Raw genomic sequence first — 13,441 nt, 5'->3', positions numbered from 1 at the left:
CGATGGAACTGAAAACAAAAAGTCTGTAGTGGATCACCAGTGATCCATTGGGAAGATGGCTGCATTGAACTGCCGTTCTAAGCATATCTGTACCATGTTGTTTTTCTACGCATACTGTTCCACTGCACAGTGGGCAAAATCGACCCAAAAAACGGATCTTTTAACGCCGCTGGTTTCGGTACGTGAAGTTGACCATTTCTGACGTACAAAAATACGAGAAATCGATTGGTGCTAAATTCATTCACCACACGGCACGGGAAGTGGTCCATTTTGCCCCATTTTGCCCTTTTTTCATACAATAATAGAATCAAAATGCACTTCCAAACAACAAGCGCGACTGTAGATCGTTGAAAATAGCTGCAGGTATAATTAGAGATTCATAACAATCATAAAAATACAATAAAGATCATTTCAAATGCTTATTTTGCCCCATATGCCCCCAGAACTGCTGGAAATTCACACTTTTACCTAATTATGAATGGATTTTTAATGTTACTGATTTTAAGTTGATTTTTTTTTGGTATAAACAAAAAGCGATAAATCTATTATCACCAGAATCATCTTCGGGAGTTGTCCAATTTGTCCCATTTTGCCCTATTTTCATAGAAAAAGGAGATTTAAAAAGTATTTATAAGAACAGATACTGCTACGGAACGTTAAAATTAGTGTTTGGTGCAATTGGCAGCTAACAGTAATCATACCCGTATATAAAAGATCTTTTCCCTATTTTACCCTATATGCCCCAAAAACTGCTGGATGATAACATTTTTTGTATGGTTTTGTAACATCACTCTACATCATGGTTGCAACATGAAGTCATTTTTGATACATACCAATACGGTTTATCGATTAGCTTTAGAATCACGGGAGGGTACAAACAGCTGTCTATTTTACCCAAATTCGCCCTGATTTTTAGTCGTCTCATGAATAAATTGATTTCTCGTGTTTGCTTATGTCCGAATTCATCGACTTCTGGTACTGAAACCAATGTAATCAAAAGGACAGTTATAATATAAGGACTGTTCATTTTATAAAGAGGACAACTTTGCAAGGCTATAAAAAGAAAACGCGTAGTTCAAATTTGAGCAGCCTTGGTTGGTTGTTCAGTACATTATATTAGCAGATAATAACTGTAACTAAATTGGGTTAAAATTGTTGGACTTCATAGAAATGTGGCAAAGTGTTGGGAGAGGTCAATTTTTCGATCCCCAAAAACTGAAGATAAACTCAAAATTACTGTAAAACATCGGTGTATCGTTTTTAATTTCATAAAAGTGTTTGCCATACTGCAGCAGTATGAGTGATACATATTCTGTCAAAATATAGACCTAATCGGAATATTAGTTGTAGAGATATTAAAGTTACAAGTTGGTCGCGATTTTCAGTACAAAATTTATTTGTTAAACAAAAAATATGAGAATATTAAATTTTGAATGTTTTCAATGGATCTAGCCGAAAGTACTAATAATGCAATTTCAAATGCAGAAAACCGCTTCTTGATAGCATTGTTGGCTTGGTTACTGTGCTTCATGGCAGTTACCGGAGGAAAAACAGCTTCGTTCTTTGAAGGTTCTTCTAAATAACGATGTAACCCATTGCAAATACAACATAACAATGATGTCGAAAATAAAACTTTACATGTAGTTACTTTGAAATAAGGTATATAATCACATAGGATCAAGCCTTGCTGAAAATAAATAATAATAAGCTTCTCTAGAATCGAAAACTTGCATTTATGGGGCAAAAAATATGAAATTTTTCACTATGGCCATAATTAGGGATTAAATTTATGATGAAGAATGTACTTTAAAGCATATTTTTCTTCGGTATAATTAAGAATGCGTTTCTCTTCTATACTGGACAAATTTTGAACTGAATCCGTAGTGTTATTGCATCACTGGACTTAAATAAGTATGTTTTATCAATTTCATTGATAACAAGGCAACTTACTATATCAAGCTGTATAATGCTTGGTGCATTATTATTGACCAACTATTACATTCTACCTTTAGTAGAATAGTATTAGATCCCAACACATTGAAAAGTTCATAAAAATTCAAAACTTATGTATGTGGAAGGTTATGTAGAATTTTGAGAAATTGGTTTTTATTGAGTTTTAACGAAAACCGCTCCAGTTCCATCACTAAGGACAATTAGTATAATGTTATATTTTTCCTACACTGTAGAATAGCTATGGAAGTTTATGCAAAAAACTGGTAATGATTTTATTGAAAAATAAAAAAAGGTATCACACAAATAAGGTGTCCTCTTTATAAAATGAACAGTCCTTATGACTTTTTTCCAATTCTTGCTTTTGGTGGGGAACTGAGGGAAAAATAAGCATTAATCTTAATCTTAATATGTGGCAAATATGCTCAGAATTGATTAATTGTAGCATCTTTAATATATACATATTGATACTTTAAGACGGCCTATTTAATCAGTTTTGTTTATATTTGGCACATTTTATAAAATGCTTATTATACCCTAATTCCCCATGAGAAGCTAAAATTATAGAAAAAGTCGTATATATGACTGTATTTTCGTTTACGTTGGTTTCAGCACCAATGAAAATGAGGGAAACTAATTTATTAATTTAATGAATTTATATATTAGCTTATAATTCATTACATAAAAAAGCAAGGCGAATTGGGGTAAAATGGACAGCTGTTTGTACCATTCCGAGAATGATTTTAGTATTAATCGATAAACCGCATTCGTATATATCAAAAATGATCTCATTTATGTTTTGCAATCAGTGACATTGCAAAACCATACAAAATATGGTATTATCCAGCAGATTTTGGGGCATGTAGGGTAAAATAGAGAAAAGATCTTTTATATACGCGCATTATTACTGTTAGCTGCCAATTGCACCTAAAACTAATGTTAACGTTCCTCAGCAGTATCTGTTTCTTATAAATACATTTTAAATATCCTTCTATGAAAATAGGGCAAAATGGGGCAAATTGGACAACTCCCGAAGATGATTCTGGTGATAATAGATTTATCGCTTTTTGTTTATGCCAAAAAAAATCAACTTCAAATCAGTAACATTAAAAATCTATTCATAATCAGATAAAAGTGTGAATTTCCGGCCGTTGTTGGGGCATATGGGGCAAAATAAGCACTTGAAAGGATTTTTATTGTATTTTTATGATTGCTTTGAACCACAAATTATATCTGCAGCTATTTTCAACGATCTACAGTTGTGCTTGTTGTTTGAAAGTACATTTTGATTCTATTATTGTATGAAAAAAGGGCAAAATGGGGCAAAATGGACCACTTCCCGTGCCGTGCGGTGAATGAATTTAGCACCAATCGATTTCTCGTATTTTTTTACGTCAGAAATGGTCAACTTCACGTACCGAAACCAGCGCACGCTATGTCTGAATCAGCAGATTATAAAAATTGCATGTACATCGGGTTTCTTTCCATAATACATCAGTATTCAAGCTATATTTTTATTTGCAGAAGGTTTCAAAATATTCTATCGGGAAAATTTTGATTTTGCCATCTTTTTTACCGTTTTTCATACAAATTTGCTTGAAATCCTCATTTTCGGTTAATTTCTCTCCCATACAAAATGTATGGAAAATTTTTCACCGATAGAATATTTTAAAACCTTCTGCAAATGAAAATATAGCTTGAATACTGATGTTTTATGGAAAGAAACCCGATGTACATTCAATTTTTATAATCTGCTGGTTTAGACATAGCGTGCAGCGGCGTTAAAAGATCCGTTTTTTGGGTCGATTTTGCCCACTGTGCACTGCTCTAACTTAAGTTCTATCTTAAAATCAATGTCCGAAAGATGCTTAACGCTATCGTGAAATATTTTTTTGTTATGCAAAATGGAAAAAAATATCAAATTATTTACAAATGGCTCTGTTACTGAGAAAAACATGGCTAGAATGCAAAACAACATGGGACAGATATGCTTAGAAGGGCAGTGAAGGTGCATACATCTTCACTTTAGTATTTTCTTCCATCTTTCATTTATTTCTTTATTTTTACAAAACTTTCATTACACGTTGGAAATCTGAAACTTGCCGGTCTACCCGCGGCATCAAGTCTTCCTCAAACGTGTATTGTACAGGAATTATTCAGTATAAATGAGCGAGAGCTCACAATATATACCTTCAGTCTAATCCAAGAACAGCCATTTTAGTAAGTATATCAGGTTTAATTATAAAGCCGGATCAAATTTAATTGAAAGCTACAGAAACCCAAAAAAACTAATTGGGACCTCTACAGCTTTTATTTAATGAATGGAAATTCATATAAGGGAGAGCAGATCTTGTCTGTTTCACAGTTGGAAAATGTTTCTGATGAGCTTATTGATGAAATGATTTCATATTGACGATCTTGCGCCAAATACGACGCACAGGCAAACAAAATTGTCCCACCACAAAATATGCACACCGGTTTCAGCATACATTGGTTGATGTCGCCGCTACAGTTTTCCAGTAACGGAGCGTTATTTTGGGGTGGTGTTTCGACTAATCGGTTTGTTTATGCACTGTTTGCTTTGTTGTTGGATGTGTGAACATTGTGTTGTCAAACATTGAACAATTGCACGATCGTCGCGAAATCCTTGCAAAGCTCAATAATATCATGCTAGCTGCCCGATCCGACAGAGGTCATCCAACAGGGATGTCCGTTGGTGGAATGATAAGCTGGCAAATCTGAGGAAGAAATCTAGACTGTTGTTCAATAGAGCAAAAGTTACATCTGATTGGGTTCAGTATAAACAAGCCCTTACAGAATACAACATAGAATTGAGACTAGCCAAACGGAAGGACTGGAGACGGGTGTGTGAAGACATCAATAACGCTCCTACGGCCACAAGGCTTCATGAAGTCCTTTCGAAAGACCATTCAAATGGTTTTGGAAGTCTTAAAAAAGATGGCAGTTAGTTTTACTGTTGATTCTTCTAAAACATTGGAAGTAATGATGAGAACTCTCTTCCCAGGATCGATTCCTTATTCGGATGAAGAACAGGACTCAGATAAAAGGCAAGACATGCGTGGTCGACCAATGTCTATCAAAAAGCTTGTGAATCTTCACACCGTCGAGGGTCGAATGGCAATAATTGAGTTCTTTTCAACCTTTCAAATCTGTCGGGGAAAATGGAATTTTCCCAGCTTTACTTCAACATGGAAAAGAGACGATTTGTCCGCTCTTAACCGAAATATTCAGAGCCAGTATTACTTTAGCTTACATACCTAAGGCGTGGCGTAAGATTCGTGTTGTTTTTATCCCAAAAGCTGGCAAACGGGACAAAACAACTCCAAAAGCCTACAGACCCATACGCCTTTCTTGTGTTCTGTTAAAGACCATGGAGAAAATAGTGGATGACTTTGTCAAGTCTATCAGCTAAGCAGAAATGCCTCTAAGCAAATTTCAATTTGCTTATCAAACAGGTAAATCTAGTATAACAGCGCTACAGTCGCTAGTCAGCGAAATTGAGAAATCGTTTCAAGCCAAGGAAATAGCCGTGGTTGCTTTTCTCGACATTGAAGGAGCATTCGATAAAGCATCCTACAGTTCAATGCGTTCAGCAATTGAAGCAAGGGGCTTGGATAAATGCATTATTGAATGGCTAATATCGATGCTTAGATATCGAGAGATCTTTTCCGTTCTTGGAGGTGCGCAACTATTAGTAAGATCTGAAGGGCTGTCCTTAAGGAGGAGTACTATCGCCCTTATTGTGGTCTTTGGTAGTGGACGAACTCCTTAAAAAACTCATCAATCAAGGCTTTGAGGTTATTGGATACGCAGATGATGTAGCTATTCTGATACGTGTAAAATATGACGACACGATATCGAGCCGGCTACAATCTGCGTTGAATGGTACCATCAAATGGTGCCGAGAGGAGAGATTAAGCCTAAACCCTTCAAAAACTGTAATTGTATCTTTTACTAGAAGGTTAAAAATAATTCTTTCTGAACCTTCTTTAGATGGAGTTCAAATTCAGTTCTCAGAAGAAGTTTAACAGGGGTCTCCAGTTAGCCTAGTGGTTAAGGCTCTCTCTCTCTCTTCTTGGCGTAACGTACTCACTGGGACAAAGCCTGCTTCTCAGCTTAGTGTTCTATAAGCGCTTCCACAGTTATTAACTGAGAGCTTCCTCTGCCAATGACCATTTTGCATGTGTATATCGTGTGGCAGGCACGAAGATATTCTATGCCCAAGGAAGTCAAGGAAATTTCCTTTACGAAAAGATCCTGGACCGACCGGGAATCGAACCCGTCACCCTCAGCATGGTCATGCTGAATACCCGTGCGTTTACCGCCTCGGCTATATGGGCGCTAGTGGTTAAGGCTATGGATCGCCAATCCGGAGACGGCGGGTTCGATTCCCGTTCCGGTCGGGAAAATTTTCTCGACTCTCTGGGCATTGTGTATCATTGTCCTTGCCTCACAATATACAAATTCATGCAATGGCAGGCAAAGAAAGCCCTTCAATTAATAACTGTGGAAGTGCTCAAAGAACACTAAGTTGAAGCGAGGCAGGCCAAGTCCCAGTGAGGACGTAGAGCTATAAAGAAGAAGAAGAAGAAGTTAAACATCTTGGGGTAACTTTGGACAAAAGACTGAATTGGAATTCTCATTGAAACAATGTTTTAACCAAGGGTACCAATGCTCTTTGGGTCTGCAGCAGAGCCTTAGGAAAAACCTGGGGTCTTAGACCTAACATGATTCACTGGCGCTATGCTGCAATAGTCCGGCCTAAGATTACTTATGCTTCATTTGTTTGGTGGCCCAAAACAAATGAGGTAACCTGTCAAAAGAAGCTAAGTAAGCTACAAAGACTTGCTTGTACAAGTGCCTTGCAGTTTATACATTACAATAAAGTCCTAGACGGGGATCTTGTTGGACATTGGAGGAAAGACTTCAAATTAAACATGGACATAAAAACAGTAGAAGATTGGATGATAACGAAGACCAACTATGATGTTCCCTTCAAAGTGGTGAAACCATGTCGCTATGTTTGGGATGCTGGTGGGCCAAGTTTACCTCCAGGTTCCATTGTATTTTATACTGATGGGTCCAAGATGGGAGAAAATACTGGAGCTGGTGTTTTTGGCCCCGGTAACAGTAAGGCTATACCAATGGGATGCAGTCCCACTGTATTTCAAGCAAAAGTTCAAGCCATTCTAGAGTGTGCCAACATTTGTCTGGAAAGAAATTATAGGTTTGCCAAGATCTGTATTTTTTCGGACAGTCAGGCAACTCTAAATGCGCTAAAAGCTTTCACGTGTCAATCAAAGCTAGTGTAGGAATGCATTATTTCTCTGAAGCAATTGTTCAGTAGGAACTTTATACTGGGTGCCCGGTCATTGTGGAATTCTGGGAAATGAAAACGCCGACAATTTAGCTAGACAGGGTGCGGCATCAAGCTTTGTAGGCCCTGAACCTTTTTGTGGAGTTCCTGAGTGTGCTCTTCGGATGAAACTTAAAACTTGGGAAATGTCCACGGTAAAATCTATTTGGAATGCCACGGATACATCCAAGCAACCAAAAAGGTTCATAAAACCCAGTGCAGAAAAAGCCAGGTCCATACTGAATCTAAACAAAAGAGATCTCAGGGTCTGATGACTGGCCACTGCGCCCGTTTAAATATCATCTAAGTAAGATTGGAAAAATCCAATCCTCCGAGTGTCGTTTCTGTCAAACGGAAAACCGAAACTGCCAAGCATTTACTCTGCAACTGCGGAGTGCTATACCATCACAGATGCCGATATTTGGTAAAGGGTTTCTAGACTGCCGTGAATCGCATATCAGTCCCATCTTTGCTGGATTTCCTATGCAAATGGGACAAATATGCGATTCACGGCAGTAGAGCCCTTGGAAATTTGGAGAAGTAATCTCAACAGGGTAACAAACTTTTTGCAATTTCTCATCGTAATAGGCTGCTTTATCTCACGCAAACCTACCCGGGAAAGGCCTACTTTCCCACACCAAATTAACAGTGCTGTAATGCGTTGCGTAATGAACCATTACAGCACTGTTTCAGTTTTGGTCAACTTTTTTATGCTTTCTGGACCTGATGCTATGACCAGACTTTCTTGAACATGGCTATGAACATCATTGTGCAGTTTGATGAAAAAGTTTTGTTAAAAACTATCCTCAAGTGGTAATTTATGAAATTGCAAAAAACGTTGTACGCAACTCGGTGCAGAACTCAATTAAACGTAATTACGTAACGTAATTAAATGTACGACTCGTACTGTAAAAATCTTCATTCTGCACTTCTGTAAACTACTATTATAAAACGAGTTGTGTCTAGTTGGCATCAACCATTGTCCATCACAGCTCAATTGTGACAGGATATTTGACTAGCACCAAATTAAATATGGGCAATACTATAGATAGTAGAGTAAACATAGATCCGCTAAGATGAATCCGTTGTATCCAAACGAACTGTCAAAATCTGTATCCAAACGAGCATGACGTCACGATTTGGACAACATCAATGGAATGCATGACGGCATATTAAATCGTCGCACTTTTGAAAATTACTACTTACACGCTTGAAACATTTTAGTCAGCGGTGTCCGCGGATCTATTTTTACTCTACTATCTATAGGCAATACCACAATGTTCCTAAATAATGGACGCAGTGGTTGAAAGGCTCTACAGATGAGGAAAAAAAGAGCGCTTCAGCTGTATTATTTTTTTGCATAAGCCTGCAAAGCAATGCTAAAAATGTCCTTGGGACATATCTAGCTTTAACCGCCTACTGCTAGTTTCAAAAGCTGTGAAGAATTAGCAATAAGTTAAAATTCACAAATACAAAGAAGTTAAAAAAAAAAAAAAAAATAGTTTCAAAAGCTGAACCAGAAAATATGATATAAAAAAACTTGTTCGGCTAGCCCAGTTCTACAAGAAAGTCACGGAAACATCGCTTTCAATTTAACATTTAAGGTAAATCTCATCGACTTTCTCCGAAAAAACCCAATTCATGATGAATATCAATTGGCATTTTTCGAAGGTAGTTAATGGCATTTACCTTAAATATTCTAGATAGAGCGGTTTTTCCGCGACTTTCTTGTAGAACTGGTCTAGCCGCATGTACCATATTTTCAGGTTCGGCTACTGACATGAGCTGTAGGCGATTGAATCTTGAGTTAAGACAGTCGCTATCTATATTTTAAAAGGAAAAAAGCTAATGATATCGATATGATGGTATGATATAGGTACATGACTTCATACTGGCTCGACAGCCATATATGTTAAATTGAATTTTGCAATGACAAAGTTAAGTGGACATTCCTGAATACCTATATTGGATACATCTTTAGAGTTTTCACCCATAAAACATCAGGAAATCATTTACCGGCAGTGTATTGACTCAGACATTCAAAATTAATCGTTTTTGCAGAACACCGACCGTATGAGCCGATCTTTGGGGTTGTGATAATGTTTTACTAGTTTAAAGGATTACCCATTAATCGTTCACGTGAGATACTTCTTTCGTATAAACAAGACTGGATGACTAACCGTCGGTGCTGCTCGCTTGTACCTACCTTCCTACTTAGCAGCGACAGCAACGCAGTTGAATCATTTTGTGGAAAACAGCTGTCATGGATGTGCGATGTGGTGGTGAAGTTTCCCACCCGCGCGCTTCGCGGGTGCTAATATTAGAAATATGGAGAGGGTGGTGGAATAAAAGTAAATTTTATTTTCGTGCGATGAATTAAATTTTTCATCCTATTTGTAAAAAAATCTAATAAATTTAGTAATTTTAACTGTTTAATTTACACTATTTCTCAGTTAACATTGCACGACAAGAAACAGAAAACCATTGCCGATGTAGGAATTGAGCTTGGCAGAAAGACTACGGTGCACATTCAACCGAAAGTGGAAGATTATTCCAGTGCGGTAAGTAAAGAAAAAACTGATCCTTCTACTCTCTCATATTTATTACAGTTAACTATAATTAAGTGAAATGTTAAGGTGAAAATTATGTCGTGAATTAGAATTGTTTTTAAGATCTAACAGCTGGAACGTTTTCCTTCATTACAGGCTATCACAGTTCAAACGGACATGTCTTCCGACGATGGGTTTGATCTAGGCGCTTCGGCGAGTCCCGTTGAGTCGTCCAATCACAATATGCCGGCTCCACCACCCCTTCCGGCGCCAGGCTTCTACGATACAACTCATACTGAAATCCATGCCAATACAACATCTCGATTGCGACGATACACCGATGAGCATGCACAGTCTTCGTCCAACAACTATCGTGGTCTGGTGAACCAGGCTATGACCTGCTATCTCAACAGTTTGCTGCAGGCACTCTTTATGACCCCAGAGTTCCGGAATGCTCTATACAAATGGGAGTTCGATGGCAAAGATGAAGCGAAATCGATTCCATACCAACTGCAGAAGTTGTTCGTCAACCTGCAGACATCGCCCAAATCCGCAGTCGAAACGACCGATTTGACGCGTAGTTTCGGTTGGGACTCGGCTGAGGGCTGGCAGCAGCACGACATACAAGAACTGTGTCGTGTGATGTTCGACGCGCTGGAGCAGAAATTCAAAAACACCAAACAGGCAGATTTGATCAATCGTCTGTACGAGGGTAAAATGATCGATTACGTCAAATGTCTCGATTGCAACACCGAAAAGCAGCGGGAAGATAAGTTCCTCGACATACCGCTGCCGGTGAGACCTTTCGGAAACACTGTAGCCTACGAAAACATCGAAGATGCCTTGAGGGCTTTTGTTCAGCCGGAGGTTCTCGAGGACAACAATCAGTATCATTGTGAAACCTGTAACAAAAAGTGCGATGCACACAAGGGACTTAAGTTTACCAAATTCCCGTACATCTTGACGTTGCATTTGAAGCGGTTCGACTTTGATTACCAGACGTTCCACCGAATCAAGCTGAATGACAAGTAAGTAGCCTGATCGTTGCCTTCTGGCCCTCATGAAAAAGTAAAATTTTCCAACTACCATTGATTCCATTTTTTGTCAATTCTAGAGTCACGTTCCCGCAAACGTTGAATTTGAACAACTTTGTCAACAACGCATCGGGAGGCGTCGAAAAATGTGCTACAGTCGATTCTGCTACGGCAAGCATGAATGGAGCCACGTCGGTTCCGCCATTAGTGCAAATGGAAACAGCGGAGAACTTCATGAAGACCTACGACGAATGCAGTACCACCGACAGTGGGTCGGCCCTCGAGGAAGATTCTTCTTTCCAGAACGGAACGTCAGTGTCATCGACTACCACTACACCGAACGATCAGTTCATGAATCAGGTACGTGTAATGAGTACTGATTCAGTTCAGGTTGATACATAATGCTGCGTTAGATCGTCACTTTATCGATAATTTTTCCCTTTTATTGCACATTGCAGGAGGACGACGAAGGCATTGATATGGACTTGAACGGTGACAGTAAATCTCCGTCAGTGAGCAACTTTAACGCTCCCGGTCCGTACGTGTACGAGCTGTTCGCCATCATGATCCACTCGGGCAGTGCGTCCGGGGGTCACTACTATGCCTACATCAAGGACTTCAACAGCAGCAAGTGGTACTCGTTCAACGATCAGACAGTTTCACCGGTAAGACCATTTCAGCGATGATTTCTCCTTAACAAGAAATATAACAAAGCTCTTCCTCTTGCAGATCACGCAAGATGATATCCAGAAATCGTTCGGTGGAGGATCTACAAAGACGTACTATTCGGGAGCGTACGGTTCCAGTACCAATGCCTACATGTTGATGTACCGCCAGATTGATTCGTCCAAAAACAGCTCGCCCATCAAGGAGGAAGAGTTCCCAGAGCACATCAAGGTTAGTTTTTTTTTATATGTCGTCGAACATCGAAAAATTGAAAATTAATTACGAATTTCCAATGAGAGGCTGGAAGCTTGGAATGGTAACGATAAACCTATCAAATGACTCGATCACTCGATACATACACTGTGTTTGCCACGTGTGGTATCTGATGCTGTCAATGTAGGTACCAGTAAAAATCTATTTGGCACGCATAAATAGGAACACTTCTTTTTTAATACGGCCAAGCGAATTGAGAATCGGCTGGTCGTGCTAATGCTTTCGCAAATTTTACCTCGAAAAGTGCTTGCAAATTGATCTTTGGTGTTCAACATATTACCAAATATATTATATAAACAATATGATTCACTTCCGCGTTCCCCATACATTGAATTGGCGAACAGCTTACAACACCATCTAGCGTCAAACGTGGCAATCAACCTTAAATTAAACCACACATTTGCTAAATATGTTTAACCGTGTCTCCATGACATTTCCTTTTGTTATGGTCGTCAATCATATTTAGGGATGTACAAGATTCAATTAACACAAACAAAATTATGATATTGGACAAAGCAACTATTAAGTTTATATTTTGTAACTGTCGTATATCAGTGATGGAACATACGCAATTTGACGTTTCGCAATTATCATTTTTTTCCAGAAGCATATTTGTTTTGGAAGTACCGAGAAGTGAAATATTTTGGTCAAATTGCTATGGCTAATGGGGATACTTGTTGGTTCATTTTGACTAAAAGTATATTGTGTGCAAAAACTATTACCCAAAGAATATTATTTGTTTATTTAAACCGAAGACGGCTAATAACAAGACAGTATACCTTGGGAGCTACAAGCACACTAGCGCCACAAACGACTTCAGTTGAATCGTTGAAGGCGTTTCAACCATGTCGCCTGCAACAGGGTGGGAGCTGGCTGTCTTGTTATTAGCCGTCTTCGATTAAACCCTAAACATGTTGATATTATTTATCGATAAATGAAGAGATTATTGACATCCCTAGTTAATTAATGTTGACAGCGTGGGTAATTCTGAAGGGCATACGTTTTTAGAGTGTAATAGTTGCCACGTTCGTCACAAGCGGCGCCACAAGCACAGGATGAAGGGTCGCCAGAAATAGCTGAAAGTGAGTTATATTATTAATATAGTATATTTGATATTACTCTTACCTGACGCTCTAGCGAATCACGTAGTGTTGAGTAGGATAGCTCGCAACTTTTGTGAGTGACACCATTGAGTGCTCATTGTTGGCGGTTGTGTTGGTGACGATTTATTCAGCTTTATAATCTCATTTATACCACGCACAGACTTTGGGAAGAGTAATGCAAGATAGGGATTTAATCTCTGCGTTACGGGTTGGGTGAGGTCATGCAGATAGAAGCAACCCAGGTGACCGTGCGGCTCGGGCCTTGATGGATGTATGAATGCAGTGTGTGTGTGGGGTACGCTGCCCTGTGGGTGCAGTTGAGTCCGGGTTGGAGTGGAAAGAGACCCTTCTCTACCCTAGATCGGTTTCGGTTGTACGGGCGGGGTAGTGTTTGTCTTATTTGTGACGTGTTGTGCGTGATTTGCGGCCCGAGCTGCGTGGTTACTTGGGAAGTATTGTGCTCTGCAATCTAGATTTTGGTTTTAAGGT

The 13,441-nt window shown here is 38.9% G+C and overlaps 1 protein-coding gene across 3 annotated transcripts in view; it reads left to right on the top strand.

The window, feature by feature from the left end:
- Positions 1-13,441, top strand: part of LOC109420802 (ubiquitin carboxyl-terminal hydrolase 47) — a 74,298-nt gene that overhangs the window by 48,913 nt on the left and 11,944 nt on the right. For all 3 annotated transcript variants that reach the window (XM_062852320.1, XM_062852322.1, XM_062852321.1), the window contains exons 3-7: positions 9,781-9,888; positions 10,033-10,904; positions 10,991-11,270; positions 11,369-11,575; positions 11,640-11,807. In XM_062852320.1, coding sequence (XP_062708304.1) covers positions 9,781-9,888; positions 10,033-10,904; positions 10,991-11,270; positions 11,369-11,575; positions 11,640-11,807 — 1,635 coding nt within the window. The remainder of the gene's footprint in view (positions 1-9,780; positions 9,889-10,032; positions 10,905-10,990; positions 11,271-11,368; positions 11,576-11,639; positions 11,808-13,441) is intronic.

This window comes from Aedes albopictus, chromosome 2 (genome assembly GCF_035046485.1).
Source record: "Aedes albopictus strain Foshan chromosome 2, AalbF5, whole genome shotgun sequence".
In the NCBI taxonomy this organism is placed as follows: Eukaryota; Metazoa; Arthropoda; class Insecta; order Diptera; family Culicidae; genus Aedes; species Aedes albopictus.
The sequence above is the reverse complement of the archived record's forward strand: the minus strand, read 5'-3'. Positions and strand labels throughout refer to the sequence as shown.